Below are 15372 nucleotides of genomic sequence, written 5' to 3'. Positions count from 1 at the left end.
GGAGCTTGCAGTTTGGTTTGACATGGAGGCTGCTCTACTGGCTAGCTGACACTAAGTCTAATGAGAACAGTGACCAGTCCTCCGTGTTGGCCTCTTCTAATTCTCTGATCTCTATCCCATAAGAGGAAATTGTTCTAAAAGCAATTTATTCGACAACCCCCTTCAACATCAGCATCAGGCCTCCCCTCGCCCCCTCCACCACTCCAGAGAGTTGCTCCCACTCCCTTGCATTGCAAGATAACTACACACCCAGAGAGGGGAAGAGAACTTCTTTTTTATTTTCCTGATAATTTTTCAATTTGGGAGAGTAAACACAGAGTGAATACTCAAATAGTACCTTGGCTCAAATGACTGTGATACATTAAGCGAGAGAAGTTACACACACACCCTCTCTCTCTCTCTCTCTCTCTCTCTCTCTCTCTCTCTCTCTCTCTCTCTCTCTCTCTCTCTCTCTCTCTCTCTCTCTCCTCTCTCTCTCTCTCTCTCTCTCTCTCTCTCTCTCTCTCTCTCTCTCTCTCGCTAGTGCAAACACACACACACACACACCTACACACACTTGTTAATTCAGCAGAGGTGTTCTTCCCTCTAGAGGCAGTGGCAGAGTAAGGGCCCAGGGCTGACCTTTAGTGTGCGTCTTTAATCTAAAACTGGTGCCTGGATCAATAAGCCATTTGCTCTGTACGATACAATTTACGAAGCTTTGTTGCCCTGGTTATAACATTTGATTTTTACCTTTGAAAAAAAAATCATTGTGGGTATGATCTGGACAGAATCAGGACCATTTATGGGCATTTGGCCTCTGCTGGAATGGTTGACAGGACACGTTTCCTCTGTCCGTAGCACACCAGTAAAGGGCAGGAGGGCAAACTGTGGTACACACTCGGGAGATTCTGCTGTAGTTGGTCTCCTTCCATTTCTCTTTTCAGTTTCAGCGATTTTCTTTTCCTTGAGTTGTTGATTTACCTAATACTTTTTTTGCCATTTCATGAAAAAAAGATCATATATATATATAATATATATATATATATATATAAAAAAAAATCCAACCTTCAAGACCACTTATGAAAAATGCTGTGCTATTTCCTACCAAAAATTCATATTGAAATGGTATACTGATGACTTAGATACTAGAGAACATGCAGATTGTGTTTAGAGTCTAGAGAACCAAGTCACTCACTGAAAACATATTGAGCTGTCAGTCTTTTTTGCATAAAATCAAGATATTTTTTTTGTATTTTATGTATTTGTCACCCTGCACTCTCTTTCTCCTTCTCCCTCCCGACTCAGTTGGAGCTGTACCTGTGGGTCTGCCTCCTGCCCACGTTGGACAGACTTTTTCCTCTTCATCATTCCCCTCTGGACCTCCACCCCCTCCCCCCGGTACCTGGGGGAGCGGTGCCCCCTCCACCCCCACCTCCACCCCCCCCTCCACCCCCACCTCCACCCCCTTTACCTGGCTGTGCTGCTCCACCTCCTCCACCTGGAGTGCCTCCTCCCTTCGGTGCCCCCCTCCTCCCCCACCAGGGTTTGGGGCGCTCTGGGCTCCCCAACCCACCATGCGCTGCCTTATGGCCTCAGGCCCAAGAAGGAATTCAAGCTGGAGACCTCCATGAAGCGCCTCAACTGGTCCAAGGTGAGACGGCGGGCAGCCTCTAAACTTCCTCCGCTGCTCGGCAGACTCACACAACTGAATTGGGTTATATGGAGAAAAGTTGCACTGTATGTCTTTGCTGTATGTCTTTGCTTTAGGCTTTAGGCTAGGATATCTGTTTTCTTCCTTCATGTGTCCTCATGTTAATAGATGTGAAACTACTAACAGAAAGGACAAGTGCCGTGCATTCCTGTGACAGTGATGTGATCTTGAGTAGTCTTTGTAGATAATCATTCACAAAAATAGACCAATCTAGGCCACTGCGATATTTGTACAGCTCAAGTTCTGGCCAGTGTGCCTATGTGAAATAGGGGCACAGCGCTGCACTGCCCCAAGAGATTATTAAAAACTTGACCAGGAACAATGCTTGTCATCATCAGAAACTTGAAAGTGGTCCAACTTTCAGCAATTTACTATTTATCAAATAGCACATTGAAGATGAACTCATACAGCTGAACTGCTTAGGTTCCAAGACGAGCACACACAACCACATCCAAGGTCTACATTTCTGCAGGAAAAAGTATAGGCTTATATACTCTGATTGGACACTAGAAATATATCGAGTCAAGTTTTCCCACGTTGCTGGACCAAAAGTAACAAATTTGGGTCCAGAATTGAACATCTAGGCCAAATCCTTATCGTGGTTCTTTTCTCCTCCCCTAACTTTGTTCCTGATGCGCATTGGCAGCACATGAACGGTACAGATGTTCCTGCGAAGGATTCCGAAAACAACTTCCTATCTTTGCCAGTAGTCATTAAAAACAGTCTGGCAAATCTCTGAGATGATCAGATGCCATTGTCACAGCAGCCTCGGTGGTGCTGGTACAGATGTTGCTGTTGCTGTTCTGCAGAGTGACATTAGTTCACACCGCAAGTGATATTAGTTTGTGATGTAATTAATAATTTAATCTCATCTGTACATCGGTGCAGCTGTTGAGTGAACTAAAACATATGCTTGAAGTTTCAAATTTACCTTTTTATTAGGACGCGAGCAGAGCCCGAGTTATGGCAAAGCTGTCTGAGACCCCCGCATATAATTATGTTCAGGATGAAGCTGTCTTGAAACTCCTTCAATAATAGGTTTTCAAAGTAATGTATTTTCCTTAGAGAGCTCCTTTGTTGCGTTGTTGAGTGGCTCAGCCTTTTTTTAGAGCTTAATGAAGCGATGCGGAAGAGCTGATTTTTCTTGTAAGGTGTGAGGCCTCCGGGGTACACATGACAGCAACTCTGACTTTTTATATTATTGCACACACACACACACACACACACACACACACACACACACACACACACACACACACACACACACACACACATACACACACACACACACACCTGGTTGGTTAGGCTAATAGTGGTCAGTGGTTAAAGGGCTCCTCTTTATTAATGCTGCATTTGTTTTTGTCCCCCATGATGAAATCGAGGAAGGGACTATGGATTGGCCTCAGTTTGTCCGTCTGTCCATCACGCACAATATCTCAGGTGCTGCTGATCAGATTTTGACAAACCTGAAGGGGATGATGCGTCTAATCGCTCCATTCTGTCTTTTTAAAAATTGCACTTATTGGCTTAAGGAGGGCGCTACAGCGTTTGTTAACTTGTTACTGATTGGGCCAAAGGGGGACTGCATCATTTGTGGGAGAGTGCTGTTGACTTGTTTTGGCCTGTTAAAATATATACATGGGTTAGGCTAGGCAAAATTTATTCGGAGTGTCTGTAACTGCCCACTGAATTTTTTTCTCCATTTTGTGTCGTCACTTTCTGTTGCTTGTCCTCTTTGATTAAAAAGGCCTTTAGGTTATGGTCCGTGTTGTGTTCAGCTGGCCAATTAGTAACCCAATTTTAGTTAGTCCATGATTACTTTCTTTGTAGATTTCTTTTTATACTTCGTAGAATTCAGTATCATATCAGTCTTACCATCCTGATAACATTATTATGTCGATTTCTAGAATACCTGTTCAATCCAAGGACCGGCGAGATTAACTGCTTTTCTCAGTGTCAAACTGTGAAACAGTAACAGCTTTCTGTCCCCCCTTCTCCTCCCCTCCCCTGTCCTTCTCGCTTTCTCTCTGTCTCTCTCTATTTCTGTGTCTCTCTCTATGTCTCTCTCTCTCTGTGTATCATTCTCTGTCCCCCTTCTCTAAGTGGAGTCAATTTTGACTTTTTGTCATTTGGCACACTTGCGTGCAATGTTTCCCATGCCCATTTATCTCTCATTTGAAGTAACAGCAAGTTGATCGGTACACTTGCTTTGCCTTTGCTCTTCTACCCCACATATGACATATATGGGGGGGGGGTGACAGGCACAATGCAGAGAAAGATAGTAGTCATGGAGCACTGAGGTGTTGGGTTTTGCCGTGGTAAAGTGGAAGTTATTCAATGTTTTTTTTATATGTTTACCTGTCAAAATCAGCCAAATTTGTAAGCTTGCAATGTTAAGTGGAACATAACCACCGTGCAACTTGTTTACCAGAACATAAGCCTAAGTAGTCTCTGTAATAGGTTGATTTACAGCTGCAACATATTTTTATATGTAGGCAGGCCTATTGTGCAACACGTTTATTTGGAATGGCCCATTGTAATTTTAATCTGCGGTTAATAAACTGATTAGAATGATGTATCTGCTCTTTTATCCACATTTCCATCTGCATCCTCACTAATCTGCTCACTCCTACGCATGAAGATACATGTTTAGAGGTTCTATGTGTAGGCTGGTGTGTGTAAACAAATGATTTGTGTTAATTGAATGTTCTGAACTGAGAATGTGTGTTTTCAGATCCGTCCCCAGGAAATGTCAGAGGGCTGTTTCTGGGTGCTGGCTGATGAGGACCGATACGCAAAACCAGAGTTGCTCAGCAGACTTGCTCTCACCTTTGGTTCACAAAGAACAGGTCAGACTCCCACTACTGCTATCTGACTTATTCATTTCATGTCCGGCTGCATGCCTGCCTGTCTGCCTGTCATGTTCTCAGATGATTTTCTTTTCATTGATAGACAGGTACCTTCAGAAATCTGGGTATTTCCACACATAATATATTAAATATATTGTCACATATTTCTGAGTTGCCTCAATGAGCTTCACAGTCACAGAGACCTTCTTTCAGAGCATATCCAAAGACCTCTATTCCTATACAGATTCTTTCTGTCCTGTATTCCTACCCAACCTTTTTTCTTTTCCTCTCCAATCCCCTTCCTTCCCCTCTCCCTAGTCCAGCTTGCTGGCTCGTGACTGTGGCCATTTGGCTCTCATTTTCAGCGTGGTGGTAGGGAGGGAAATGGTTGGATTCCTCATTTCAGCCACAGTGATCAAACAAGGCAGATAGATGTGTATGTGTGTCTATGATTTGTGTGTGTGTGTGTGTGCATGTTAGTGTGTGAACAATTGGCTCTGTGCTTGTGTGTATTTGGCTATGTGTCTCATTTCATTGTGGGGGCTTTGCATGACAGACAAACATACAGCGAAGTGTGTGTGCTTGTATCAACCCTCCAGACTTCTATTAGCAGTCAAATTGCTTTTCATCACTTTCAATGAACAGATAGTGGGATATGCATGACAGAAGTGAACACCCATTTGTTAGGCTTCAATTTGGTCTAATTTCCTATGCTGTTTCAAGCGTAAGATGAGATCCTATAAGCGCTAAATGAAGTAGATCACTTATTTCTTTTCCATGCCTCACCTATTTTGAAGTCTCTTTGGTCAGCGCCTTATGTGTTACCTTAATGTGTCTTGCGGCAGGCTAATACATAGGCTACATGTATGTTCTTCTTTAGGATTTCACCTCTCATGTCCAACCTCTATCAGATTTAGCGGGGTCTCTAACATGTCAGTTAACGATTCCTAGCAAGGCAAACCGTCCTAGCTGGGTCAGAGTCCTCAAGGTTGTACGGCTGTTGAGACTATTCCTGGTGGTAATGCTGGACGATAAGACACCATACAGTTATAACCACATGCATTAGTATGGCTGACAAGGTCTAGAATATTCATGTACGAGGTTGTTGGAATGATTAGAGCAAGAGCGAGAGGTAGCAAGAGATGATATCAGTCTTGTCCTCTCCTGCGCTTGGTCTATTAGTCCCTTCTCTGATGATTTATTCACATGTGTCTCGTGTTTTCTCTCCCGTCGCCTTGTCACCGACTCAGCTAGCTTACGCCGATTTGAATTATTCATCCAGGTGTTATCTACCTGTCACAACTATATGCCGCTCCTCTCAAGGCACACAGGACCCCCTCCTACACACCGGTGCGCCCTTGTTCCTCCTCGACAAGGTGTTGAATAATGGAGGCAGATCTAAATGGCAAACAGGTAGACAAACAGTCAAGCAGGTGTTCTCTAGAGAGGACAGAGGAAGGATGTCCAACATGAGACAAATGTACTTTTCTGTTTGGGTAATGACTCTGAGCACAAGCTCACACACAGTATTTTACTCTACTGTAATCATGAAGTACATTTCTCATTATATGTGGAGTCACACATATGAGTAGGGCTGCTCAGCAGCATGCCAACCGCCTGGTTTGTCACTGCTCATAGATAATGCATTTTAGATTTGGTATGAAAGATATGAAACATTCCTGGATGTGGGATGAGCCTTCACTCTCCAGCCTCAGTCTTGATTTCCTCCCCGTTTCTGCTCTTCCCAATGGAGGCTGCAGGAGCAACATGTCTGGTGGGTTGAGCTGTTGGACCAAATTGCTCCTGCCGTGCGTCAGTGAGTGTATGCCTACGCGTGTGTGCATGTGGGCATGTCCTCTCATTAACACAGCCATGTAACATCATGCTTCATCTCACTTAAGAGCAACAGCATCTGGATCAGCATTAAACATTAAAAAGGACACAGTCTTCTCTCAGTTTTTACCATTAAATATTCATCCACATCTTCTTGAAACTTCCTTATTCTTTCCTGATGATTGTGCCTCTTGCAGTCGTTATCTAAGCGAATCTCTGCCATCCAGTACACAAACTGCTGAGTTTAGATGGGAACAGTGCAAGTCTGTTTTGAGACGATGGCTGTTGTATGTTGGGCAACGAAAATGCATTTCTTTTTTTTTATATCATTGTTTAAAGTGTTAAGAGATGGCCAAAACTACAGATTCAACCAGAATTTATACTTGCTTGAATTCAATGCATTTGGAAAAGTGAAAGCAAATTGTTTTCTGACTAACTAAACTTGCACTATTTCCACAGTGGTAATATCCTTTATGGCTCTACACTGGACTAATTCCTTTGTTTTTCTATTCCGAGTGGGATGTGGTTGCTGGTAAAGGGTCAATTTCATTTCAACGCATCTCTTCATTCAACAAATTGGGATAAATGGGTGTTTTTACTTTTGAGCGAGCAGGTTAGAGTGAACAGAAATTAGACCATCTAGAGTAATATGAGTTGATTTCTGTGCTCCTTCCTCAAGTCTCTGTTCATTAGCTGCAAATCTCACTGGATACAAAGGCCCTGTAAATCTCCTGCTCTGATCAATTAAAATTAATACCACCTCTCAATTAGGGACAAAACAGTGAGAGGTGGTCACTTTCCGATGTGTGTATGGCTAGTTCTTTAATCTAATAGAGCAATTACTGGCTAGCATTACAGCACAGGAGAAGTGACAGCCCATTTTGCATGGTAGAGGGGGGAGAGAGGCAATGTAGGATGGACTTTATAAAGTGTGTGTGTGTGCTTGCGGGTGTTGGTTTATCGTACGAGCGTTAGGAAGGGTTGCAATCTGCTGAGGGAGGAAACAGCATCTGGGGTCCCAAATCGGTTCTAAGTTTTAGTGTCTCTCCTATCTGTGCTACCTGTATACCTTTTTAATATAATGATCTTTTTCTTACCTCCCCCTCTTTGCTTCTAGGCTAATAAAGCAGTTATCCTCCTCTCCTGGGCTGGCATAATTTCCACCCATCCTCCTCCTAGCTTCTCTAGCCCTCCTGTCGTCTACTTTTCTCACACCTCCATTTCCAAACCCTATCCCACTGATTGCCACAGCCAGGTAGTTTTAACACACTAGAATATGCATAGCAAACTTGGTTAATGAAGCTTCTAGTAGTAGAGACAGAGAAAGAAGGGAGAGCAGTGAGTGCTGACCTCTTTCTGCTCTCTCCTATCTAGCTTTCTCGCCTACAGTTTGTCCTTGAGGCCTGGATACCCGTGCAATACACATGTATTGCTATGGTGCATGAGTAGGCGCGTTTTCTTTCTCTCGTTCTCTCACTTGCCTTTTGCCATTCACACCCTCACCCATTTTCTCCTTATAACCTAGTATGGCACACCATTTTGCCATGGTATGTGTTTTTAAATGTCTGTCCATAATGTCCTTCCCAATATCTTTCAGGTAGTAACCAATAGACAGCTCAGGGGTGAGATGAGTCCCATTATTGATCTAGCCAAAATGACCCTTAATTATTGGCCCTCCAAAGAGCAGCACAGATCAATCCGTTTTGCCGGTAAATTGCTTTTGAGTCCATCAGAAACAATGTAGGGGGGAAAAAACAGTCCCAGCAACATGCAAGTAATTTTCGTCCACACAGATTCTTTACTTTTAGTAGCGTTTGTGAAACTGAAAAAATTATGGCTGATAGCTGCTTTAGAGGACATGACAATGGAAAAGAGGTGTGTGTATGTGTGTGTGTGTATGTGAGTTTGAGTGTTGTGTGTGTGTGTGAGAGAGAGAGAGAGAGCCAGAGAGCCAGAGAGAGGGACAGACTGTGTGTCTCTTTATGTCTATCCTTGAGCACCCTGTAGGCGTGGTGCGATATGGCCAATATATCCTATCATGATCTTTTCAGGCAGTAACACCATTCACGATATGGATCATGATCATGTTGCTTTTCTCAGACTGTTTTGCAAGTTACTGAACAGTACAACCCAACTAGTGGCTATACAAAACTCCATTTGTAACCTTTAAAGAAAATAAATCCCTACAAGAAAACAAGCACTGCTTAGATCATTCAAATATTTAACTGAAAGACCATTAGGACCAGGACCAGCCACAATACTTTTTTTTACACATATTTTAATGAATACCACACCAGTTTCAAAAGGATGATAATACTTGAGGTGCGATTCTGCAAAATCAAAATTCAGACATTTCTCGTCTATGCCAATTAGTTAGCTTGTCTAAGGAGTCACAAAGTTTAAAACATAACAAAGAAATCTCAGCAAATCCCCCAAACCCAGACCAGTAACAAAATATGAACTATGCTCGCAATATTAACATTGAAGAAATACTGACATGGTAAAAATTGTATACCATCCATTTAGCTTTTCCTCGAGTTCTCCCAGTCACAGATTTTAGTATAAAACAGATCAATCTTACAGATTCTCTCAAACTCATGTAAGTGCAAGTGCAATTCTGCAAAACAATAACATTAAAAATTCTGACATGGCAGGAAGTCTAGTTTTTAAAAGGTACCACCTACCATGTATGAGGCCATTGGTTTATTTCCTTGTCTTATTAGGGATGGGGCGGGATAGGGTAATAAAATGGAGTGTGATTTGAGGTTGGCCTGGGAAGTGTGAAAGTGGGTGCAGTATGCATTCGTTTAAGGGCGGTCACATGATGGACTGAAGTAGTGAATATGCCATGGTGGCAGTTGGAGGGCGGAGCCTATAAATGAGTGCACCCACATTTATGTTGTAAAAGCAAAGTTTGGAAGCAGTTGGTGTGTGTGTGTGTGTGTGAGTGGTGCCAGTGCAACTATGATGAATGAATGCATTGCAGAATACACTTGGATTGTGATAAGAAGGGGTAACGATGATTTTGATCTCTCTTTAATGGCAGATCATGGAGAAATGTTCACTGCTTACAATCTAAGATAATCATATTGCCCACCGCTAGCACCTTCTGTGTTTGTGCTCTTACTCCATCAACCTCTTTATGGTCCTTTTTGGCTCTATAATAATTGTGTGCCAGTATAGTGCTGGCGAGATATGAAATCATCTTCACTAATATCTAAGAGTTCTGTTAAAAACTCTCTACTTCTCCTAACTACTGGATTAAATTGTTTTCTTTTTCTACCCTCCACCACAGTTAGCAGTGCCAGGAGTCCAGCACTTTAGAGTTAATGTTTGCTATTTTTCTTCAGGCAAAGCTACTGTGGGATCATTTCTGTCCAGCAGCTAAGTTCAACTAAATGTTATGTATTAAAGCTGTTTAATCTAAACAAGGACGTGCATTTAGAATTCAAGAAATGATCACAGATTTGCCTTGCTGCCTCATATCCTTGCCCCTGTATTACCAAATGTGTTGACCATTGAGCCTGACAGCTTTTCAGCTCATTCCAGTCACTGTGTTGTGTGGTGGGACTCACCAGTGATTTGCTTAGCTGCTCATACCACAGCCTGATAGATGAGCATCCTACTCCTCTGCACCCATTCAAGGCAACATCCTGATTAGTCTGGAGGCACATGTCATCTCTGCTGACAACTTGACGCCACCAACGACTCCAAGAGTTTTAGCACCATGGCCCTGTTGTTACCACATTGAGCAGATGAGTGGGTGAGATGACAGAAAAAAAACTTGTTGATTATCAGTAACACTATAACACAGGAAAAAGATGGGGCTTAGAGTAACTACGAACTCAGTAAGAGAAATGGAAAATAGGACGTGCTTTGTGAGAACTTGCACCATAGCAAAGGAGAAGTAAATAAGATGAAAACTGAGGATCACAGATGTTCACACATGTGCACACACACACACACACACACACACACACACACGAACGGTAAGCTAATGAACCTATTAGACAGTTAAATCAGTAAGACTATAACAGATAGATGTGCCAGTAAGACTGGTTTCATATAGGTGCCCAGAGATTAGTCTTGTCAGACAAATTACCACCTGTGGCACACACACCTGCAGCTTTCAATTCTAATAAATTAGCAAAGCTAAAATCTATCTAGGTAGCCTAAAAGCAAATTAAAGTGTATTGAATTGTACATCTGCAAACCTGATTTGAACTAACAAAAGTCAAAACTAATAATTTCTATAATTGAAGAAAAGGAGTGACATTGCCTTGTAAAAGGTTATAAAAATGAAGGCATAAATGGAGTCACTCAAAAGAAAGTCCAAGGTACTTTGCTGTTCATACAAAATCTAAAAGGCTTTATTAGGAGATTGGAAGATTAAAACAAACGTGTTATGACTGCTATGGTCTCATCAGGGACCTGAAGCAGAGTGCCTTGGACTTTCTTTTGAGTGACTCATTTTTACAGATGACAGTATAACCTTTTACAAGGTAAAGCCACTCCTTGTCTTCAATTGAGGTTGATTTTACCAGATTGTTCCAAAGAATACCTGCAGATATGAATTCTACAAATATGATACAAAAATGAAGCAGCACCTTATTTTCTGCTATTTTCTTTTTTTGATAATTTCCACATGGCTCTTCGTCAAGTCAAACTCCAATTAATTCAAAGATAAAAATAATTTCCTCTAGAGGACAAACTAACTAAGAAGCTAGTAATCTGTGACTTTGCCTGAAATGCTCAAATGCACTCACTCCCTTTCCCTTTTACACTCACTTTCTTTTCATGTTTTTTTTCCAAGATGAGTTGCACACATCATTTATCAGTTTGAGCCTCCTAGTGGTTTTAGTTTTTTCTGCACTTGGAGACTTAATAGCAGTCATTCTGAATTATAAAGAGTCTTGCAATATTATTCTAACAGCCAAACCATACTAGTTTAATAGGCCTGTTTTATCCATTCAGGGACCACTCAAACTGCTTTGGAATGAGTTGCTGTGTGACTGTGTGTGCATGTGCATGAATGTGTCTTTTCCTAAACCAACCCCATGTTTTGTTAAATTATTAACTTATATCGCAATATACAGCACTCACCTTTGAAACATATGCAATACAGTGCAGACTAAACATCTGTTCAAATTGTCTAAAAGCCAAAATATAACATGCTACTCAGTAGTTTTGGTTCATTCAAATTAAGTCAGGACAAGATGTCACATACAGTTAACCAGGGTTGTTTATTTAGATAAAGACTGACAGATTTCAACATTCATTCCACAAGCAAACACACCAACACACACACATAGCAGCAGCAGCACACATGCTGCAAGGGGAATGGGAGATGGGCCATATATATCAGGTGTAATTGTAACCTGCTACAGTAAATCAATGGTGGCGTTCAGATTGGATTGTACTTTGCCCCAGGAAAAGGTTGTTGATTTCCTATTTCTTCACTCATTAAAAAGAAAGGCACTCTTCCTGTGTTGTTAATTATGACACATATCCTGTGCAGAGCCAAACAGCTTTTCTGGGTATGCAAGCTCACTGGAGTACCCTTTTACACTCATGTGTACACATACACACACACACGCCCTCAAATTGGAATTAGACATAGGCTTGCTATACACGTGTGCTTGCATCATGCATACACACTTAGCCTTTGAAGAGAAAAACGCACACACAGCCATTCAACTTAACCCATTTAAGCGATGTCCTTTGGGCCAATCTCCCATCTCAAGAAATAAATACAATTTCCTCTCTGACTAACCAATTTGCATGTAATGATTTTCCAACTTACAGGTCATGACTCTGTCCTCAGTTTATAATACTTTCTTATCAACATATAACAAATCCAAGGTGTTTTTTTTCCCTTCCCGTACCACCATGACGACTTTCCTCTCATCGAGAGAGCTAACTGTTAGTGAAAGGGAGCTCAGCAGTTCAGTCAGCCCCTCACTCTTTCTCAGGCCAGCCTTTTGAGGTGAGCTGTTTCAGGCAGATCTGAAGGAACCATTTGAAGGATTTTCTGTCTTTCGCTGGAGAGGTGGTCAGGTTTTAAGCTCCTGAGGAAAAGAAGGGAGGTTTAAAGGAGCTAAAGTGCCACTGTTGATGCTGCTGCAACTGCTGTTGCTCCTTGAAGAGTGGTCTTCTGACCGTTCAAGCGGTCCTTTGAAGCCAGCTGCTCGGGCAGCAGACATGGTCGTTAATATGTAGGATCATGCCCAGAGGCTGCTCATGTACTGTATCTCGACTAAAGCGTAACATCTACGTCTACTATAATATATACTGGTCTTGTCATTAAATACTTCACTGACTATACCTTAACATTGACCCCCCTCCCAAAACACACACACTTGCACACACACACACTTTTCGACCACACTCCAATCTTTCTCCTCTTCCTCCCTCCTTCCCCCTGCTCTCCCTGTGAGGGCCTGGTCATTTCATGTCATTGCAACTCCAGGCACGCTTTCCTATTTCTTTCTATTGGCTTTCTGCGATGTTATCATTTAGCCATAGTATGCAGTGGAAAGGTTATATTAGTTTATTTTACACAGATTAAATCTCATATCTTCTGTGAAGCAATTTTCCCATAAAACATAGATAGTACAACTAGTACTACATTATTTATGTGTTATTATTGTTGCACTGCTCCACCAACTTGGGCCAAATGAAAATAACCCCGCAAACGGACAAAAGTTCAAATGTATTAAATAATATAGCTGATATATTATAGGTTAGATGCCTGCAGATGCTTCATCCTCCTGCATTCTTTGTGTCACTCATTCGCTCACACATATGCACAACTGCTTTTCTCCTTTTCTCCCTCTAAAGAAAACTGCCTGAATGGCTTTACATTGCAACATAACTGTTTCCTTGTTGGATTAAGTTTGATGAAAATATTGCACGTTTTTAATTTCCTCAAGGCTGCTGACTTCATGATCCCATGTGCCCTTAAAACTAAATGCATCCGATAAATGTAGGCTGGATCCGTTCACAGTTTGCAATATGCTGCTGTGTCAGGAGCTGCTCCATTGGCAGTCAGAGAGAAGCTGATTTGAGAGCCACAAACGTTTATATCTTAATTAGCTGTATTAGTGCTACTTAGCTCTATCACTAGTATTAGGGCAAAGAAATAACAAATATGAATGCTGAAATTCAGTGGTATCCTTTTTGAGGTGCGTGCTATATCCTCCGCAACACACACACAGACACACATACACACACACCAATTTCCTTCTCTCGGTATGCTTAAGAAGCTTCAGTCCTATAGAAAACAAGGACTCTGATATTCCTGATGTGAAAAGGCAGTGTTCCAGTTATGGCTCTTTCTTTGAACAGTGATTATACAGTTAGGGAAAAGCGGAGGTGCCGCGCGACAGAAGTCATTATTCACAGAGCTTTCAGGTGCAATATGAATAGTGGGGGGTTAACTGAAGTTAATCACCAGATCCATGAGTGAGGTTATCTCATTGTGATTATGAATTAAGCACGGCTAATGATGCTACGATGTCTGCCTCTGAACTCTGAGCTTTAATCTGTTCCCTTGCCATCTGAGGGCTTTAATTGCAGTCTTTCATGGGTACTGTCTCATAGGCTGAGGATGGGGCTTGCAGGTGCGGAGAGGAGTCCTTCCTCTCTGAGCTTTAGTTTTAGCAAAGAGCTTCAAAGGAGAGAGAACCAAAAATGACACACAGAGACACACAGACACACACACACACGAATTAGACTTGTGCAGTGAATTATGGCAAAATGATCGGAAAAAATCAACATTTTTATGGTGATATCTCAACTTTCATAAATGCACACGTACTAAACAGGACATGAGCTCTGTTTTTCCTATGCTGCTGAGCTGTCCCCCATATGATTTCAATTATTTATTATAACGTCTCTTTGTATTATATCTTCCTGTATTACTGTTGGCCTGTGTGGCTCTGACCTGTGATGCCATTAAAAGACAACACCTGGACAAGTTGCAGTGATTGTTGATTGGATTGGTGACTTTATGGAATTGGATTGCTTGTAACATCTAAATGAGCTTTCTTTAATTTTAGTTCCAACAATTATGAACTGGAAAATGTCCCCATACAAACAAATCTGTCAAGTCAGTTTACATTCATTGTCAATTATGAGAATCTTTGGAGTTTCCCCCGTTTCTATCTTTGACAGGAGTCTGTGTGAACAAATATACTGTAGATTAAACCTAAACTGTCCCAAGTTCATAATGACATTTATTCTGTTTTAGCATAAAGCCTTACTCCATGGACTATTACATATCACTTTGTATTCAGTGCAATGCTTTTTGCTGTTTTTCTGCTGGCAATACAATGTCTAAAACTAACTTAATGATGCTGACAGCAAACAACACTAACCAACTTTTCTTCTCTCTTTGCCCCTGCCTCTGTCTCTCTCTTTCTTTCCCTTTCTCTCTCTTTCTCTGCGTCTGCTTCCCCGTTCTATCCTCTCCACCTCTGCTTGGCTGCATGTTCTGCCTTGATGTTTTGTACTGGAACAGACACCAAAGGTTAGTATTTGTTTTGCTTTCTTTCGAGTAGTATTTTTTTCTGATTAAGTTCTTAGTCTCAATTGCTACCATACTCACCAGTGCAATTTTTGTGGGATTGTGCCCTGCATATGAGTCAGCCATAATAAGTTTTGCCATTGGAAGAGCTTGTGAGAGAGGACTGGGTGAGATGGGTTGCAATATTTGTTTTGATTTTATACCTGATCAAATTACACCACTTTCAGCTTTTTAGTTTCCCCACATTTATCCACTGTCAAACCTTACAAACACATGGTTATGTTATCAGGAATATTTCATATATACTGTAAATATACACAGAACAATATTCATCAATGCACTATATATCATGACTTGTAAATAAAAAAGGGTGATCACAAATGTATTTCCCTATAGGCAAACAAATACCATCTGACTTAATTAATGCAAACCATCATCTGAATAAATGTGTCAGTTCCACATATATATTT

The 15372-nt window shown here is 41.5% G+C and overlaps 1 protein-coding gene across 1 annotated transcript in view; it reads left to right on the top strand.

Annotated features, from left to right (window-relative positions):
* The window catches only part of LOC139646550 (protein diaphanous homolog 3-like), a 213607-nt gene that overhangs the window by 88987 nt on the left and 109248 nt on the right, over positions 1 to 15372 (top strand). The window contains 4 exon segments of the mRNA XM_071522452.1: positions 1288 to 1385; positions 1387 to 1487; positions 1525 to 1633; positions 4428 to 4542. Of these exon segments, the coding sequence (XP_071378553.1) occupies positions 1288 to 1385; positions 1387 to 1487; positions 1525 to 1633; positions 4428 to 4542 (423 nt within the window).

This window comes from Centroberyx affinis, unplaced genomic scaffold (assembly GCF_046629955.1).
Source record: "Centroberyx affinis isolate AG114_WGS23_722 - 3 ecotype Tasmania unplaced genomic scaffold, CSIRO-AGI_Caff_v1 ptg000992l_1, whole genome shotgun sequence".
Lineage (NCBI taxonomy): Eukaryota > Metazoa > Chordata > Actinopteri > Beryciformes > Berycidae > Centroberyx > Centroberyx affinis.
This window is presented reverse-complemented; position numbering and strand designations above follow the sequence as displayed.